Here is a 20,638-nt window from a genome sequence, read left to right as displayed (position 1 = left end):
ATTTGTATGGGAAATGTATTTAGGTCAATGGATGGCTGTGAATGAGGGTTGAAGTGGGGATGGGGGTGAGATTGCTGTGATGATAATACGGTGATTCACTACATAAATGGCTGAATGAACTTTAAGTTGATTTACTCCGCGAATTACGTCGAAATACGATTCAATGTAAAGTAACGCGACCGTTCTTGCTACATATTTGGTGACCGTGACAGGACACTGGGCAAACCGAAATGGATAAATACGTAGAATTAGCGACAAGACAAGGCTTATCCGGACTGGAAGCTCTAGAATTCGCATCGAAGCAATATGAGAAGGATCAGGAGCGGGAAGAAAGAAAGCTAACAAGGGAAAGGGAGCGTGAAGAAAAGGAACTAGAGCGTGAGGAAAGAGAGAAGGAAAGACAGTTTGAAATAGAAAAGCTGCGACTTTTGGATGGTTCGATGGCCAGCAATGGTACAAGAACGAGTAAGAAGCTTCCAAAGCTCCCTCCATTTGAAGAAAATGGTGACATGGACATATACCTGACAAGATTTGAAAGAATCGCCCAGTCTAACAACTGGAACAGAGAGGATTGGGCGGTATCATTGAGCGCTCTGCTCACTGGAAAGGCTCTGGAAGTCTATCATCGTTTGAGTGCAGACGAGGCTGATGACTATGAGATCCTCAAGGAAGCACTGCTAAAGCGGTATGGTCTTACTGCTGACGGTTTTCGCAGACGTCTGCGGGAATCGCCTCCGGAAGAAGACGAGACACCGGAGCAGTACATAACACGTTTGTCGACATACTTGGATAAATGGATGTCCCTGAGTGAGTTTCCGACATCTTTCGATGGTCTCAAACAGTTGACCCTAATTGAACAGTTCCTATCGAGCTGCCCAAAGGAACTCGAGCTGTTCTTGAAACGAAACGGCCATAAAACACTAGAAGAAATATCCAGCGCTGCCGAACAATATCTAACGGCCAGTGGACAAACCCTGCACGGACTGCGCGCAACGGAAAAGGAGGCTATCCAGAAGCGCAGCTGGAAAACTTCGACACAGCCAACGACGACCATGCTGCCTTCTGCAGCGGCCCTTCAGGTATCGGCAAGAGCGCAAAAATGCGCGTTCTGCACGCTCGGGCATGAGACGGCACAATGCAGAAAGGCAGAAGCACTCTCGGTGGACGAGCGGCGCCGTCGGCTTCTCGCTGTCGGAGCTTGCTTCATCTGCTTAGGTCCTCATCACATTGCACGAGCATGTAACAACGTGAAATGCTGCGAAAGGTGCGGAAAGCGACATCACCGCCTGCTGTGCACCGAAGAGGAAGCTGCACCCATCGTGACTGCTCAGTCCCAGGTTGAAGAGAAGGAACAAGTTCTTTTCCAAACAGCTAGAGCGGTGGCAGTCGGACCCGCTGGCAAAAGGAACGTAAGAATTATCCTTGATACTGGTTCAAACCAGTCATTTATATCAACATCTCTCTCTCGGGATTTGAAATGTCAGCGGCTTGGAACCCAGCGCAGAACGATCTCAACATTCGGTGGTGATCGCATAACCCACAAAACGATGAACTCTGTTTCCATCAAACTGATGAACTGCAGTGACCCGACCAAGTCTGTGACTCTGACAGCGGCGGAAACTGAGCAAATATGTGGCCCCGTCAACGTCAAGTCAGTGGACTTGAACGACTATCCACATCTGAAGCACCTGACCCTAGCCGACTGTCCGTCTAGGTGGCAATCAGGAGATATCGACATACTGATCGGTATGGATCACTATCAAGATGTCGTGAATGGGCAGGTGAAGACCGGAGAGCGTGGCCCGATGGCGTGGGAAACCATATTTGGATGGGTTCTAGGAGGACGTGCTGCTGCCGATGGAACAGCTGCGAATGGGCAGGTCTTGTTTCTGGAACTGGAACACACTGGAACTCTCCGAGAGGACATCGAGCAGTTGTGGGCGCTGGAAACCATCGGCATAGAACCACCGACATTCCCATCGAAAGTGAGTGAGACGCAAGCCGACAAAAACAAGGCCGTCGAACATTTCGAACGAACATGCACACGGGACGCAGATGGACGATACCAAGTTCGCTGGCCCGCTAAAACGGATTTCGATGAGCTCCCTACAAACAAGGACGTCGCACACCGACGACTGGAACGATGTGAGACATCTCTCGACCGCTCTGGCAGGCGGCAGGAGTATGATCAAGCCATTCGACAGTACATAGAGATGGGTTTTGCTGAACCCGCCCCGGTGGTTCCCGACGGACCGGTGCACTATCTCTCGCACCATGCTGTATACAAAGGTGACAAGATCCGCATCGTTTTCGATGCATCAGCAGGAAGTCCTAGGTCTTTAAACGACATGCTTTTGCCGGGACCCAACATGATAGCAGACCTCACCGGCATCCTCATTCGCTTCAGACTGAACATGGTGGCGGTGTCAGCAGATATTGAGAAGGCGTTCCTTCAGCTGGCACTCCATCATCAAGATCGTGATCTCACCAGATTTCTCTGGCGAACGCCGGACGGGGAAGTGACCACCTATAGGATGACGCGGGTGGTGTTCGGTGTAGCATCATCTCCATTCCTCCTACAGGCTGTCATAAGACGACATCTTGAAGGACAGCCCGATGAACTGAGGGACACGGCTGATCGACTAAAACGTGACGTCTACTGCGATGACCTGCTGACCAGCATGGCAACCGAATCAGAAGCAAAGGTCTTCGCCCAAGAAGCAAAGGAAGTATTTTCGACGGCAAAGATGAACCTAACAAAATGGAGGTCAAACCGAAGCATCGATGTGGCAGGAAGCTCGGACACGGCAAAACGAGCAAGTGAGCCAGGTATCCTTCTAACGACCAGTGACGGAGAGCCGACAAAAGTGTTGGGAGTGAGATGGGTACCGCACGAGGATCAGCTCATCTTTCAGAGCAAAGATCTATATGATTTGGGGATGCAGCTACGGCCTACAAAACGGAACGTGTTGAGATTATCAGCTCGTGTCTACGACCCTCTGGGTCTTATTTCAGCGTTCACCATGCGTTGCAAGATGCTGCTGAAGGAGCTGTGGACCCTCGGTACAGCCTGGGATGAAGATCTGCCGCTCTCGTCAAGGCGGAGTTGGCTCGAGTGGCTGAATGGTCTTCGGTCTCTCGAGGCACTTCGCATTCCCAGACCGTACGTTTCGAACAACGTGGAAAAGTTCACCATCCACACGTTCTGCGACGCTAGCAAGACTGCTTATGCTGCAGCAGTATATCTCCGGACATGCGGTAAGACCAGCCCTGAAACGCGCTTGATCATGAGCAAAAGTCGGCTTTCGCCAAGTAAGCCCATGGCTATCCCACGCCTGGAGCTCATGGCCGCCGTTCTTGGATCGAGACTAACGGCTTACGTGATTGAATCACTGCCCTCCAAACCTCAGGACGTCCTTCTATGGACTGATTCTGCTGTGGCGCTGGCCTGGATCCGAAGTGATCCTGGCCGCTGGGGGGCGTTTGTCAGCAACCGGGTAACTGAGGTCCAGCAAATGTTTCCACCAGCAAAGTGGAGGCATTGCCCAGGCGAGTGTAACCCAGCCGATCTGCCGTCCAGAGGAGCATCCGCAGACAAGCTTGGCGAGCCTTTCTGGCAAGAGGGACCCAGCTGGCTCCGAGAAGAAAGGGAAGAATGGCCTCCTCAGCGTGCCTACGAACCCAGCGAGTGCAGAGCGGAGGAGCGGAAAAGTGGGCCCGTGATCACCATGTGTTCCTCCGCGAGCCAGGAACCAGGTGTCGGATCACTTATGTCTGCAGAGAACTACAGTTCGCGTAAACGGCTGCACCGGGTGACAGCTTGGATGCTGCGATTCCTGGCCAATACCCGGAAGACGGAGCCGTCGACAACGGGCGATCTGACTGCAGAAGAGCTCAACCGAGCAGAAGAACTGTGGATACTGGAAACACAGAAAACAGCATACGGACCAGAACGGGAAGTATTGATAGCAGATCAGGCCGTACCTCGGACATCACACATCTACGAGCTAAACCCATATCTGGAGAACGGAATCCTCCGGGCGAGGGGACGACTACAAGAATCGAAGTTGAACGAAGACGAAAAACATCCGATCCTGCTGCCGAATGATGATCACTACGTTCGGCTGCTGATCCAAGAGCGACACGTGGAACTATGTCATGCGGGAGTGCAGCAAACGATGTACTCCATCCGTGACAGGTTTTGGATACCAAAAGGCCGACAAACGATTCGCAAGGTTATACGAGCATGCCCAAGGTGCCGTATTTTCCATGCAGAGCCGTTCACGCAAGAAACAGCTCCCCTTCCAAGAGAGAGAGCGTCTAGCGGAACCCCCTTCTCACAGCTCGGAGTGGACCTCGGAGGACCTATCTTCGCCAAAGACGGCGGCAACATCGTCAAGACATACTTTGTCATTTTTACGTGTGCGGTAGTGAGAGCCGTTCACATAGAGCTGGTTAAAGGCCTCTCTACAAGGGACTTCTTACAAGCTTTCGATCGATTCGCCGCACGAAGAGGAATGCCGAAAACGGTGACAAGTGACAACGCAACAAACTTCAAGGGCGCAGCAGCACGGCCCCCGCCGAAGTTAGTTGGTAGCACTGCTGCTCCACGGCGTACATTTCCTACCAGCCCATAGGGTTTACATGTTAAATGGCCTGTTTTCAGCGAGCGATATCTCGGTCAACCTTTGAAGGAATCAATGGTTCTTAGTCTCAAATGATAGATCGATGAATTTTCTTTCGACAATTCCTCTACCATTTTTCACGAAACCCAGCCGATCTTCTACGGCGTACAGGGTAAAGATTTCTCTGCACGCCAGCACCCGCGATCCGCCTCTCCGATCGTCGGCGCGCGGTCCTCGGTAGCGCAGTCGGTAGCGTATCGGGCTACGGATCCGAGGGTCGTGAGTTCGAATCCTGGGAGCGCCGCGTGATTTCGGCTAGAATCGAATGATGTAGATTCTTGAATGTTTGCATAATCAATTATGAATAGCTAATAGAATGTATCTGCCCACTAATCGGCCCCTAAAACCTGTTATTTTAGAAATTTAAGAAATGAATGTCACGTGCGCGTCACAACTGCCGACCATAAGCGTTACCATATTCTAGTTTGAACTAACTTTTTGCTAGTCCCGACCACATATAGTAGGTTTTCTAGTAGATATACTAGAAATGCCTACCAAAGTTCGTCCTACCCGTCACTCAATATACCCTGCAGCAGCACACCTCGCTCATTCCGGAGTAACCTGGAAATTCAACGCACCCCGAGCTCCATGGTGGGGAGGTTTTTATGAGCGACTCGTGCGCACAACGAAAGAGGCTCTGCGCAGAACGCTTCATAAGAGTATGCTCTCATTTGAAGATCTGCAAACTCTGCTGTGCCGCATAGAAGGTGCAATAAATGCAAGACCGCTATCGGCGTTGAGTGAGGACATTGATGACCTTCGGTCACTGTCTCCAAGGGACTTTCTACAAGTCCCTGCACTGGACGAGCCCGATGTCCCGGGTTTGATTGAGCCTGAGAGCCAGAGCCGAGTGCTCAGGAAGCGCTGGATACATTGTCGTGAGGTTCTCGCTCATTTATGGAAAAGGTGGCACACAGAATATTTGCGAGAGCTGCGGATTCCTCCCCGAGAAGAAAGAAGCAATCCAGCTATCGGAGATCTGGTAATCATCAGAGAAAATCCGTATCAGTCCCGATCACTCTGGCCAATGGGAAGGATAGTTGAGCTTCATCCAGGCAGAGATGGACTGACACGAGTCGCGACCCTGCGAAGGGCAGACGGCACTACATCAACGCGGCCTGTACAGAGGCTGCATCGTTTGGAGTGCGGCTAGGCCTCAGGATTGAGGAGACTCCTACAAGGATGCCGGTCAGCACATGCCACTGTGTTCTATCGGAACGGATTGAGTGAAATTGTCATTTCACCGGGGGAGAATGTTACAGTTTACGTCTGTTACTGTCCGGTGAAGGAGCCCGCTGGGATACTGCGCGGGATTTGTATGGGAAATGTATTTAGGTCAATGGATGGCTGTGAATGAGGGTTGAAGTGGGGATGGGGGTGAGATTGCTGTGATGATAATACGGTGATTCACTACATAAATGGCTGAATGAACTTTAAGTTGATTTACTCCGCGAATTACGTCGAAATACGATTCAATGTAAAGTAACGCGACCGTTCTTGCTACAGCAGTATTCAAAACATGTTCAAAATGCCTCGCGATATCGATAACATTATGAAAGACATAGGCGACTTATAACATACTTGCAATGATGACGTCACACACGCGTGACGTGACGTGACCTCGTCATTTCTGAGTAACTGTATGATGCACGAAAGACACTGGTATACCTATGCAAAGTTTCATCGCAGTCGGTCTACGCATTAACAAGTTATGGGCAAAACATTTTTTCGCGTTGACTCCCGGCCATCCGTGAGGCCGTTTCCAACCATTGTGCACTGGGGCCCCTAAGGTAAGGGTGGGGCCCCTTGAGCAGGTTTGGCCTCCCCTTTTCAAGATCCTGGATACGCCACTGTGCCAGTAGTGCGGTAGGAAAATTTTGCAACTCTAATTGTAAAGTTCAAATACTTGCAATTGCAAGTTTTTAGTGAAACAGGCCTCTGAACAAAAAGCAGGACTTTCCGTGAAGGTCATTCTGAAGGAAGGAGCTGACCGCTCGCTACTGATGATTTGGGTTGGTATGCTGATAAATGGGACTCTCCGAACTGAATGCATGCAGAGGCTTGTTTCACTAAAAACTTGTATTTACAAGTGTTTGTAGTTTACAATTCATAAGTATTTTTACCAACTACGTAAAAACAGATTTCACTAAGCTTCATCGCCAGTGGCACCTCCGATAAGAAAATGTTTGCAAATAAACTTGTAAACAGTAAAATTGTTTTTAATCAAGAACTATAGCATGTTAAAGATATTGCTTCTTTGTATCAAATATAGTCTAGTATTCATGTCAAAAGCTGCCTAATTAAATTATAAATAATGATGCTGTTGAAAAAAGATTTAAATGATAGTTCACATTGTTCTATTATTGAAAGAAAATAGCACGCAAAACATTTGACAGCAGAAGAATGTTGAATGCAATTATGGCGCGCGAATGACAAAACATGACGATATTTTAATACCGATTATTTTGCTTCTTAGGGTGTGTGCTAAGTAAAAATTGGACAAGAAACGACTCAACAAAGCATAGTTGTTCTAAATATATGACTGTTTTGCATTATTGCACAAAAAGTATCAAAATTCCGAGCGTCAGGACCACTGGAATTTCAGGTTTGTAATTACGATATTTTCTTTCAAGTTTCTGGTCTTCGTGAAACAGAAAGTTTGCGATTCCCATGTTTTCTAGCAAACTTTTTCTTGTAAAAAAGTTTGCAAATTTTAAACTCAAAATTCATGTTCAAAGGTTTCGTGAAATCCAAATCTCAAATGTTGGTAATTATTTCTTGTAAACTCAAGCTTTTTCTTTGTAAATACAAGTTTTATTCGTTGGTGAAACAGGCCTCTGATGTAGTATGGCCCTATAAAGTCGCTTGGTCACCGGTGCGGCGCTGGGTCGGGGTCGCCAAATGGGTCGGAAACTTTTGCCCTCCCCAAACGAATCGGCTGGATCCGCCTCTAAATGGAACAGACTATAGACCTTAACCTTCGACCCAGTGGGGGGGGGGGCATATGTTACCACCCTGTCGCGTTTTTCGCGTGTAAATAAAAAAGCGCGGCGCGTAGCGCCGCGCCGCTTGGGGTAGCTTTTTGTACATCAATTTTGGACAATGTGTGAAATTTTTGACCCCAGGTCATGTCAGGTCAGGTCACCAGGTCAAGTTAACTGACCAAGCCTAAAAAAAAGTTTGCAATCATGTCCAGCCTGCAGTGTTTGTCAGAGAGGTTTCAAACTTGGTGGATTGCATGATGTTATGGGCGCCTACAATTTGTATATCTCGGATTTTTCATATCCGTGACCTAAGGTCAGGTCAGTGGCGTGACCTTACCATTATAAGGCAATGGAGAAAAATGAAAATGCCTCTAGATCCGTGTGTACGCATGGGAACAGTCCAAATATTTCAGAATCACAATGATTTAGTCCACTCGTGATGACCAAGGTGTCATTTTTGCTGATAGCCTCTAGACAGGTCATCTGAGGTCACTTGAGGCTACAAACAGTTTTTTGCCAATAACTCGCGATTGGAAAGAGATAGAACGCTGGGGATGGTCTCATTGTGTTTGTCTTGTTGAGACGCATCGACTGATATGCAACATGACCTTTTCCGGTCAGGTCATGACCTTGACCTGAGGTCAAATTTTCAAGTTGACCTTTCAAGGTCAAATTATAGTTCATTCGACGCGTCTCGGCGAGGGGAACACGATTCTGGCAATAGAAATGCCGTGGCTTTTTGTAGTCAACAGTTATTGTCGAAAAACACTTTTCGTAAAAACAGCTATTTTTGGAGTTTTTGCCCTCTGGAGGCTAAACCGTTGACCTGAGGTCAATATTGATATTACCTTTCCAAAAGAAGAGCTCAAAAGCTATCGTTTGCTGTTCCATGCGTTTTTCTAGCTACCATAGTTCCTGAGATAGCGGCATGTTTTCTGAAAAATATAGTGACAATGGGGTTGGGAACTCGATTTTTTAAGAATGCATGAAAATGATCAAACTATTTTCACAGAATTTATGGTGCATACCATTGCCTCATAAAATCAATGAGCTGAGAGAAATGGGGGAAGAAAGATAGGAAACTTGTTTTGAAAAGTTCTTGAAAAAAGATGCTCTTGATGCTGTTACGTCACATGTCACCTTCTGCGGTTGACAAATAATGGCGCATCTGGCGCACCACATATTACATGTTATATCAATGGGTGAAAGATGTTGTTTGCTTCACTCTGCCATTCACGCTGTTTTTAACTTTAAATTATGCTAAAACATTTACGGATGAAATGTTCAGTGTCAAAAATTGATGTGTCTGCCGTGTACTATATTCCCACTTAACATGAGCGCGTGATAAACATTTTATGTACCTCGAATTTTCAAATGATAAAGATGATGAATCGGAGGATGCTGAAAAGCAAAAGCTCATTCCAATATTTGGACTACTTTACGATTAAAATGTTTACATTCCTGTCATCTTATTGATCATTTATTTGTTCTTTTTTATGAAAATAACTTAAGGCGTTGAGAACCGAGGAAATTTCTATCTACCGTGCCTTAACTTACCAGCAACAGCAATCTATCTACGCCCTACGGTGGCAAGGGAGACTGTGAAAGAAGCGTAAGATGGATTCTAAACAATTCTTTTGTGATATACTGAAGGGCAAAGTGCAGAGAAGAGCGTACAAGTCCTGTTTTGTGCCAGGCTGTTGCAGTAGCACTTATGAAACTCCGAAAACGATCTTCGTTCATGTCCCGAACAACATTACCCTGAGGAGATGATCGTCTGCAATAGCAGGAAGAGCTGATGCAAGTACTTTGAAATCCACTATCAAGTCGGTGCTATTGTTGTAATGATCACTGTGAGGTGAGATATTTTGTGCAAGGGCTGAGTGTAATGCCCAGGAAATGACCTCCATTCGCCCCCTGACCTGACCGGTCAGGGTTATAAAATTTGAGTGGATGGCGGTCCGTTTGGGGTTCAGATGTCAATTGTATTTTGTTACTGTCAAACAATACATGTTATGCTGGCAGCGAATGTGTGTAACGTCGTTTTTCGAAGCAGAAGTTAGAACTGTAACGGCAGAGTGCTTGCTGGTCTCATCGTAAGTATTGTAAGTGTTGTAAGCAAAAGCATTGTCAATATTGTAAGTATTGTGAGCATTGATGTATGGTAGATATCACCTCACATGATCTCGGCTCAGATAACCCTCTCCGGTGTCCCTGTCAGTAAATGGCACCTGGATCATAACAGATAAGATAATTTGTCATAATTCTTAAAGAATTGGGTGGTTTTGACTCGTTTACTCGAGGTGCAGGTCGCATTTCAATACTTTTCCATAGGCTTGCAATGTAAAGGTCACGACTCTGACCTAACCTCAGGTCACAGATCAAAAATTCTGAGATATACAAACGACACATACTGCAGGTACTGTTTTGAAGACATGATGAGAGGAAATAACTTCGTGAAAAACTCAAGCTCTGACGTGTTTGCAAACTTTTCTGAGGTGGGGTCAACAAACCCGCTCTGGTTACCTGACCTGACCTGACCTGACCCGGCTTTTTTTTTGCTGAGATGTGCGCAATGAGCATTTAGGAAAAGTCACCAAATATGAGCTGAATGTCTCGCGGCGTTTGGCAATTGTACAAGAAAATCCTGAAAGGTCTCCCCGTCCGAAATAGGGTTAATGTGTATATGAAGAGTTGCAGAATGCAGATGCCAAACATACCCAGATCTAAGATTGCAGTTCCCAGCGCCGCTGCAACGTTTTTAAAACAAACATACATAGGACATACAAACATGTACATAGGATACATAGGATACATAGGATGACAGGCGAATAACCGCTCACGCAAGGAGCGGAGCTCCGCCCCGTCCAAAGTGGCCAACAAAGCAGAGACAGAGGCAGCATCACATCTTCCATCAAAGAACTGGTTTCTGGCTTGGAAGATGAGCTCCATCTTTGCATCCGAGTCGGTGCTGTCAGGAATCAGCTGGTCTAATGGAGTGAGAGTAGTGAGACGACTAGCTATTGTATCAGAGCTGCCTGGTCTTCGTAGCATTTGCACCGATTCTTCTCGATCGGACTCTGAATTCTGTTCCTCCTGCGTATTACTTGAGGCATTGCTATGTAGCTAAGTCTTTGGCAGAGTTTCATTATCCATGCTTTGCAAACAGTGCCATAACAACACAGTTAATTAATCACCAAGCTTCTTTGCAAGTTCCAATACAGTTGAATCGCACGCGATTTGAGTGCAAAAATCAAGAAAAGTGCCAACTTGTTCTGGTAAAATATTTTGAATATTGACCTTAAAAAATGAGTAATTTCCAGATAAATTAACAGCTAAATCAGTTTTCGCTTGCCAATAAAACTCACAGATATTGAAGCTCCATTATTAAAGGAACATTTTAGTATATGCCATTCTTGATAAAACTTCTTAGCCACGCAATACCAGCGCAAAATAAAGAGACACTGAAAACACGACCAATCACTCCGATTTACCATAGGAAAATACATAGAAAATGTATGTCTCAACTGCGCCAAATATACAGACAGTTATATACCTACATGTGACGTCATGATTAGCCCGACCAATCAGAAGCAAGTTGTTTTCAGCCACAAATAATTAATTTCTGAACTAACTAGGCATTTTTTTAACAAAGTGATTTTAAATTAAATCATTAAAAATTCTGAGCTTTTTTATTTTACCAAAACATACAGAGCATGCAGATAGGTCCCAACCCTATTGGCAAATTTTGACCTTTGATGACCTCTGGTGACCCCAATATTGCTCAAAGGTGAAAAATGACCGAAATACTTTCAAACGTACGCATTGAGAGCTATCGACTGCTTTTTACCGCGTCTTTCTATCCCTCTTAGTTTTTGAGTTAGAGGTGGGTGGTAACATATGCCCCCCCCCCCCCCCCCACTAGGGCGAAGTTGGCTGAGACCGCCACTGGGGCGCGGGTTAAGTGAATCGCTACAGCCACGCAATTTATGTCTACCTACTGATTTGAAATTAAAGCTGCCGATCCGGATCGGTCAATCCTGGTCTTATCCATTTTTGACATAATTGGTACCTAATGGAAATGTCCTAAAAATCGGGATAGCATGATCTGATCACTAATCCGATCCTGTCAGAAAAGATCATGGCAACATAAGCTGCATTATTGTTTGACGTCAAACAGCCGGTAACAGTCACCTAGTTTAGTAACCTCCATAGCTAGCCAAAGAGATGAGCAAGCCTAGCATGCTCGGCGCACCTTTGGCGGCGTGAAGAACTCGAGCAGGTGTCCGGCGCCAGTGCGCACCAGAGCCAGACGGCAGCGCCTCCAGGCCTCCAGGTTGTCGCCCGTCAGGTAGTTCACCGTGCCCTCGTGCTTGATCTCCACCACCATTTTGGCGAGCCGGCCGCGCCGCCGGCGGCTCGGCGACACATCCAACTCGTCAGAGCGCTGCCTTAGCAGCACAGCGCGCCCCCGGCGCAGCGTACTCTTCAAAGAGCCCAACCGTTCCCGAAGAGTGCGGCCGGCCGGCGGGCCAGCGTGGCGCGGCGGCTCGAGGCCGGCCGCCGTCGCCACCACGCTGGTGGCGTACCCGTTCAGGTGGCTGTACTGGCGAATCTGATCCTCGAACGTCTGCTGAAAACTGTTGATGAACCGGTGCAAGAAGTCGGTGGGTGAGAGCGGTCCACTGGCGGCCGGGTCCGTGGCGGAGCGCCGGAACGCCTCTGCACAGCGCAGCGCCGCCGCGCGCGCCTCCGTCTCGCACAGCCTCTCCCAGCCACTGGTGGTGCCTTCGGAGAGATCGGCCTTGACGCGTGGCATTGCCATTGCTGAACACGTTATGATTTGATACTTTCAAACCATAGTAATGTATACATGACGTCACCGCGACAGAAGGCGTCCCTGCTCTCACGACCTGGTGGACAGAGAGAAACAGTCAACTGTATGCACATTGTATGCGATTGTGCAACAGCTCTAAGCAAGGTAAATAGCAAGAACTCGATCCGCCCTCCGTTCGGCGGGATTAACCTTCGCCCCAGTGGGGGGGGGGGGGCGGGGCATATGTTACCACCCTGTCGCGTTTTTTGCGTGTGAATAAAAAACCGCGGCGCATAGCGCCGAGCCGCTTTGAGTACCTTTCTGTACATCAATTTTGGACGTGTGAAATTTTTGACCCCAGGTCATGTCAGGTCAGGTCACCAGGTCAAGTTAACTGACCGAGCCTAAAAAAGTTTGCAATCTTGTCCAGCCTGCAGTGTTTGTCAGAAAGGTTTTAAACTTGACCAAGTTTAAAGTAATCCACCAGTGGATTGCATCTAGCCCCGTGGAAGGGGACGAAATATTTCAGCTCCCACTAAGGCTAGAAAGACAAAATTCGGAGCGTAGGTGGAGGCCGTAAGGAACTCTGCTATGTGTGAATTTCATGACCCTAGGACAATATCTTAAAGGTCAAATGAGGTCAGATGTGGTTACTGGTTACCATTGCTATATGAGAAATAATTTTGCGTTTACACGCCAATAGCTAAATAAGTAACCAGCTGGTTTGCATGTTTCTTTCACTATACAAAAGAACAGGCATTTCTGAGTATGTATAGTGAATTTCTAGTTACTCAAACAGAAAATATGGCCATTAGAAGCCTGCTAAAAGTTAAAAAAAAAAAACATGGTGTCGCCTGCTGAGATGGGATCGGCCGATGCGGAAAACGCGGCAAGCACAATTTTGTGTTTACACGCACATAATTCAAACTACACGCTAAAATGTTTCTTTGCAGTTCATCCAACGATGGAAAAAAGGGAGTGGCTCATTACAATCATGTCACTTCAATTAACCCGCGCCCCGTTGGTGATCCCGAATTTCCACGCCCTGCTGGAGGGAGGGGGGGGGGGTGAACACCTCCTTCTAACTCAGCTCCTGGACCACGTAGCGATACGGGGAAGGCGGTGTTCGAAGGAGCGTCAAAATTAAGGAAGAAACTATTTCAGTCACTTTTTTGGTCACGTCAAAGGTCAAGTCACCAGAGGTCATTGAAGGCCCATATTCGCCGATTGCCAGGTCAAATATCGCCAATTTTCAACAAATCGACGCACAGCTCGGAAACTAATAGAGCTACAGCGCTGCAGAAAAGCGCATTTGATAGCTATATTAACGCTCTTTCTGCTAATTTTCTCAGAGTTGACCTAGCATTAGCGGTTTTGCCTGCAGGCGGCAAACATTACAAAAAATCGGAATTTTATTTTCTGCAATAACTTTTGACTCAAACCTTGCACGAATTTTATTTTACCGGCATCGTGTTCCTCTCGTCAAGAGGCATCCAATAAACAATCATTTGACCCTGAAAGGTCAACTTGAAAACTTGACCCCAGGTCAAGGTCATGACCTGACCGGTAAGGGTTAAGTTGCACATCAGTCGGTCGGTACAGTCGAGCCAATCACAACTAAGGTGTTTTCATCGCCTTAGAATGCATCTATCAAATGTTATTCGCGAAAAACTCGGATACCATTCGTGACCTGAAATGACCTAAGGGCCTTAAAAGGGGTCACGGATGCCATTTTTATGTTCCCTGTATCAAAGTTACTTACATTTCAGTGTTTTAGAGTGTTTATAATGACCTCCGTCAATCGGTTAGGTACTCGTAGCTATGGCTGACATTTAAACTTTTTATGTAGTGAGGTCAATGTTCCTTATTCTGTGTTACTTTCGTGTTGGTATCATGTCATATGCATAATGCATTGCTCTGCATTGGTCTTATTGGAATGCTTTCATGGTCTTGGCCCTGGCCTCTTTTCAATCTGAAGCAGACGTCATATTACGAGATACCGTGTGGTGCATGGCATCGCTGGTGTTTGATAGGTGGGGCATTCCACGATAGATCGTACCACTTTTTTCCCAATTTGACACCCTCATCTCTCGGATTTGACGAGAATTGGTCTCAGGGGTAATCAGGGGCTCTGAATCCACCTGTAATAATTTCAAGCTTATCAGAAAAGTATTTTTTGAGTTATGCTGTATAACATTTTTTGGATCTTGTTTTGCAGCGCTAAGTTTGGCGGGCTGTAACTCTAAGACGGATTATTCAAATGCCAATTGTTCGTTTTTTATTTTATTTTTTTTTTTTTTACTTTAATGACCTTACAATGATAATGAAACTTTCATCTTAATTCGTTTATTTTTTATCCAGAATTGGAGGATCAAAAGCATGCGATAGCATGCTTTTGCATCCGGAAATTCCCATTGGTGGGTAGCTGAAAAAAAGTTCGGCTGAACCTGTTTGTCAGTGAGTATGTGAGTTTGTCCAAGCTTTTTTGGACCTGGAGTCAAAATGGGTGGACCGATCGGGACGAAAGTGGGACCGTTTGATTCGTCTCCGGCGAGGTAAACTTTTGGTGCTGGCGTCGGTTCGCTCGGTGCTTCGTGGCACATGCTATTCCGCTTCAAAGTTTCGGTGACACGAAATTTTTTGTCAAGGCTACAGGTCAACCCGAGGTCACGGGCAAAGCCATACTGGCGGGACACATCGGTAACACCTTGAACCAGTTTCCAGGGGGGTCACCGTCTGCGAGGGGTGCAGGCTGCACGTGCTGGGGTCGGAAAACTGTTTTGACGTGAGGTCCTCTGGCTCAAAGAAATTTTAAGCTATCAACCTCAAAATCGGTTCAATGGTAGTCCCAGGCAAGGCCTCCAAAATAATGCACATTTGGTTGAGCTAAACTCTGTGGTGCATGAGCTATGCACGTGCAAGCCGATTGCACCCCTTCGTACGTTGCCACGCCTGCAGGGTAAACGGCAGCTCTAACTGGTTCAAAACTTGCAGGTCATAAGAAAAATACATTTGATCTCGACATTCCGGCGAGATAATATCCGAGGGGTGCAAGCTGCGCGTGCGGGGGGCGGATAACGGTTTTGACGAGGGATCCTCTGATCCCGGGATACGTCGATCTAGCGACACAAAAGTCGGTACACTGATAGAACTAGACACACGCTATTAGAAACAGAAAGATGGCATGGCGCAGCCGCTATTAATGAAGTCATTGGGCTATGGATCCTCCAATTCTGGCCCAAGGCAGCGCACGAGCGCTGCCGGCATCTAGTATGAAGTTTCGGCCACGGGCCATGATCACATATACATATACAAAAGCAAAGTCAAAAGTGTAAAAAGAGAATGCCAAAGAAACAACATTTTCGTCAGTTTTCCTCATCCTATGGTTACACGTGACTATGATGTGGGACACACTTAAGTGACCCTACACAGAGATAATATGAATATAGTGAGTACAATACAACAGGTGATAAGCTAGTGTAAAGGCGGTCATTGTGTTGGCCTAAACATTCAGGATGTTACATATACATAGTTACACATTTTATCACATTTTTTACCTCTCCCACCATCACTATTCACTGCGCTCTATACCTTTCTCACAAACGCAATCACACTATCACACACTGCCGGTCTCACATTATGTACCAGGATGATAGATTTCGGTTCAGTAGCGGTCTATACTTTCGAATGAGGAGGGATTCGCATATTTTTCGGTGTGGGTGGTCACCCGTCTTCTGCAGAATTTGTACAGTTAATGGTATTTCTCTCCGTTGAACTTCGTAGTCATGATGAGTGGCTATAAAGTGGTCCCCAATTGGAGTATCCGGAGTTTTGTTCCTAGCGCTTAGGACATGTTCATTGAATCTCAGCCTGATGGGCCGTTTTGTTTCACCAATGTACGTTATTGATAAGAGCTTAGGACAAGTAGTATTGAATATTCAAAAGAATATAATTCAAAGTAGTTCCCATTGTTTATCCCATTTCAATACAATGTACGTTATGTCTTGTGCTTGTCCCCTGCCCTGACATATGACACACGTTACCATGTACACGACTCCCGAGGTTAAGCACCTCCCCTTTAGTCCTGATTCGCACGCATACAGACTCGTGTACCCGCCGGACACCCCGGCTGCGAGAAGGCAGAGCGAGTTAGGTGACTCTTTAACCCTCTAATGCCCACACATAGTTCCACGGTTCCTAAAATTAGCACCTTGTGACATATGATTCATTTTGGGTCCCTTGTTCGAAATCTGGAGTCAAATATTTTTTCGCAGTTCAAATTTCGGAAATAAATTTTGTATCAAATATGATACATTGGGCATTCCACTTGGTAATTTTTAGTGGTATCAGACCACACAGAAGGAAGTGAAGACATAGATAAGAAAATATATATTATTGAAAATTTCAGTGATAAAAGTGGCAGTTAAAATGTGTGAAATGACAACAAGACATCCTTTACTGTGCACTTTTTATCAGAACATTTTCTTAATATTTCATTGGCATCATTCTTGTATCAAAATGTCCTTTCAGTCGGTGCTTAGGGAACAACGCTAATCATAGGCATCTTTTTACGAGTGCCTTCTATTCCTTCAATTTCCACGATACAGCGCGTTGCACTTGTGCAATTTTTTCATAATTCAGACATGTGGGCCGTGCTTCTCAAACGTAGATGTGTTATGCATACTTGATATAGAAATGAAGACATCACAGTTGGCTCGCGGTAAGTGGTTGAAGTGAAGCAGTTCTGATGCAAAATGCTGGACAGCCTGCCGACGGACCGGGATCAATGCCAAAGACGATGTTGGTTTATCTTCATGATAGCCGGACAATCTCGGGTGACTGAATCTCTCAGCCTGTGAATCGTCAGTTAGTACCTACATACTTTGACTGGTCGTGCGGTCCTGATGTCATCAGCGTCAGTATAACAGCCGCGCACTGACCAGTGCAATAACCGTTGTACGTGTTAGACAACACAGGTACAGGTAACTGTGCACCGATCGGCAGGAATTTGCACAATATTCATTGACCTCATATGAAGGTGAGCATACGCATTACGCAATGCCGCACTTTAACTTTTATTCTTATGGTCAGTACAAAAGTAGTATCCATGTTCTAGTACCTATATGCAAGTCCTTTTTGTTCAGTGGCACTCAGCTACCACAGTTGGCGGTATATGTCAATATATGACAACAAATGACATACCTGGCAGTGAAAATGCTTGCCAGGTGTCAGGCACCTGCTGGAACCTGGCAGCAGTGCATGGTTGCATACTTCTTAGATAGGAAATCAAAGGAACCACGCCCTTCGGTCCGGAGTCTGTCTTCATGGCGAGCCTGTTTAGTCAGCTTCCTCTGAAGATGACGATATAGTTTTCCACTCCACATTCAATCTCTTAATACTGGGATGAACGGAGGAGATTTGAATCGCAAACAAATTGTGAGTCGTTCTCCAATATGAATGAAAAATGCTGGCTGGCTGCTAATGCAAGTCTTCAGCCATGCCCAGCTAACACATAGACCCACAAGACATAATTATGTATGCCCGTCCAGAACCCCTGTTGGAATATCGAAATTGTGCAAGAGACCGCTGAATCCTCCTGTCCCTAACATCGAGTCTCAATTTCTGGTTTCACGAGTATAAATGCTCGCACGGATGATCGTTCCTTGAAATCAACAAGCTTGTCATCGATAGCATGTCATTCCTAACATGGTTTTAGAAGATCATGGTCTGCTAGTGTCCTGCAGTTCAAAAAGTTCACTATTGTCAACGTCAAACAGTTGCAAAACCATATTCCTATGAGCGTTAGAAAAGTCGAGATGTATGAGGCATGTAAGGCCACTCATAGAAAGCTAGATGTTGGAAGGTTGACAAGGATGAGAGGCGGCATAAGCGTACCAATATCGTTATGACATTTTAAGTCTGGAACGAAATAGAGTTATCTGGCGCAAGAGGTGCGAACTTCACAAATTTATGCATCTTGTACCATCGTTATTTGCAATGACTCACTGGCCATTGCAATGCTTATCACCTGAGAAAACTATGGTATTGGCACACCGTATGTTGCAGCGGCGAAAATTTCATAGAAAATATTGGAGTGCTATGCCCACTGTATCATATCTAGTATCCCCAAAAATAGGGGTCCATATCTTTGACCCTGAAAAAGTTGCGATGTTTTGCAACATACTATGATATATGTTGAACATTTGTCTCACAGTACCTATACCAAGTTTCTTTCCAAATAACTAATTTTTTGCTTTCTAAATGCTTAAATTTACACTTGCATCTCAAATTGATTTTCGGCAAAGGACAAACTGACCCTCTTCAAAATCACCTGGTGGGAAACTGAGAAATCATTACTTAAAAATTTTGCCACCAGATGGTTGCCAAGACGTACCACTTCTGATACAGCAGGGTTTTCAACAATTTTCACCTCTATGATTAGCAGGCGAATTTTCTGCAAATTGACTAACAGATATGATACCGGGGGCACTAGAGGGTTAAAGTGCGTGTGTTTTGCCAAGCCACTCTCAAATTGAGGTCGCACTTTCGAACGATAGAGTTAACTTTGGCGCACAGTCCCTTATCGACATATGGAAGAGTTAGATGCCCGTCTAAGACTCTACGTGTTTTGTGCGTCGGGCTTGTTTGGGCTGCTGGTTCTTGTCGGGATGCTGATGTGACTGGGTGGCTTCTCGCTGCAGCCTCCGTATCAGCTGTTTTCTGTAGCCGTTTTCTTCAAACAGCTGCTGGATCTTCTGTCAGGAGCGAGCTCGAGCATCTGCGCCAGACGACAGTCTGATGGCTCGGCGAAACTCAGCTCGTATAACGGCATGCTTTGTTCTCGTCGGGTGCGCTGATGTTTGATGAATGATAATCCCGGAATGATTTGGCTTGATATACAGCTCAGTTTGGTACTTGCAGTTCGAGGTCACTGTGATGAGCGTGTCGAGGAACGCCACTTTTCCTGAACTGCTACTGTCTTCAAGAGTGAACTTGATTGTAGGGTGGACGGAGTTGATGTAGTCGATGAATTTCTGCAGTTCTTCATGACCGTGAGTCCAGACTCCGATGGAGTCGTCGATGTATCTCGCGTAAAACTCTGGCTTAAGCGCTGCACTCTCCAGGAAACTCTGTTCAAACTTGTGCATGAACAGTATTGCTACGGCTGGTGCCACTTTATTGCCCATTGCGATCCCTACTCGCTGTCTGCAGCACTCCTTATCAAGCCGGAATATATTGTTCTCGACTCTCGAGGCAGTGAGACAGCTGAGACGTGTGATGTCATCAGGTGTCAGGCCGCCTAGGTCTATTTCATGCTGATGTTCCATGACCATCTCCGCTACCGCTGCAACTCCTTCGTCGAGAGGGATACTTCCGTATAAATTTACAACATCGATGCTAAAAACTATGGCACCTGCGGGCAGTTGCTATCCCGGGTACTTGTCGTTTAAGCGTTTGAGATAGTCGTCTGTGTTTTTTAGGTGCGCTGGAACCTTTTCCAAAAGCTGGTTTAGTATTCTGTCCAGAAGCCACGACGTTTTTTCTGTGGGCCCGCCGCATGTTGAGATGATGGGTCTGAGAGAACCCCGGCTTTGTGGTTTTTGGGTAAACCATAGAACACCGGCGTTCTGGAGTTCGTAGGGGTGAGGTCTTTGAATGAGCTTCTCAGGTAGCTTGTCTTTACTTGCCTGTCTGAATATCTGTTTGGTTTTTGCTTCAATTTTCGCCGTTGGGTTGCTGGGAAGTTTTTCATAATTTGTTTCTTTATCCAGGATCGTGTGCACTTTGTTAACGTATGATGTTTTATCATTTTTATTAGCTATGAGAGTACGGTTACTTTACTTGATTATATGTTTAAGCATGTCTCTCAAAACAGTGCTAACAGCAAGTCAGACATGAAGTTTATTTTGAAAAATAAAAATGTGAAAAATTTTGGTCCCAAAAGTCATTAGAGGCAAATGAAAAAAGATTGAAGTTTTTGCTCAATAATGAAAATTTTCCTTTGGAATTTTTGAATAGTAATATTAATTTTTGATTCATGGCAAGCTTAGTGTTGTTTACAATTTGTTGGTTGTTTAACCTATTTTTGAGTTACAGGCCATCAAACTCACCGTTGCAAACGGAAGTTAAAAAATGTAATGCAATTTAACTCA

The 20,638-nt window shown here is 45.9% G+C and overlaps 1 protein-coding gene across 1 annotated transcript in view; it reads right to left on the bottom strand.

Annotated features, from left to right (window-relative positions):
- LOC122387208 (SH2B adapter protein 1-like) overlaps nucleotides 1–20,638 on the bottom strand; it is a 367,382-nt gene that overhangs the window by 318,942 nt on the left and 27,802 nt on the right. The window contains exon 2 of the mRNA XM_043377161.1: nucleotides 11,925–12,582. Coding sequence (XP_043233096.1) covers nucleotides 11,925–12,494 — 570 coding nt within the window. The 5' untranslated portion in view covers nucleotides 12,495–12,582. The remainder of the gene's footprint in view (nucleotides 1–11,924; nucleotides 12,583–20,638) is intronic.

The sequence above is a fragment of the Amphibalanus amphitrite genome, unplaced genomic scaffold (genome assembly GCF_019059575.1).
Source record: "Amphibalanus amphitrite isolate SeventyFive unplaced genomic scaffold, NRLGWU_Aamphi_draft 000277F_arrow, whole genome shotgun sequence".
NCBI classification, from domain to species: Eukaryota; Metazoa; Arthropoda; class Thecostraca; order Balanomorpha; family Balanidae; genus Amphibalanus; species Amphibalanus amphitrite.
Note: the sequence above shows the minus strand (reverse complement) of the source record. Positions and strands in the feature narration are given on the sequence as shown.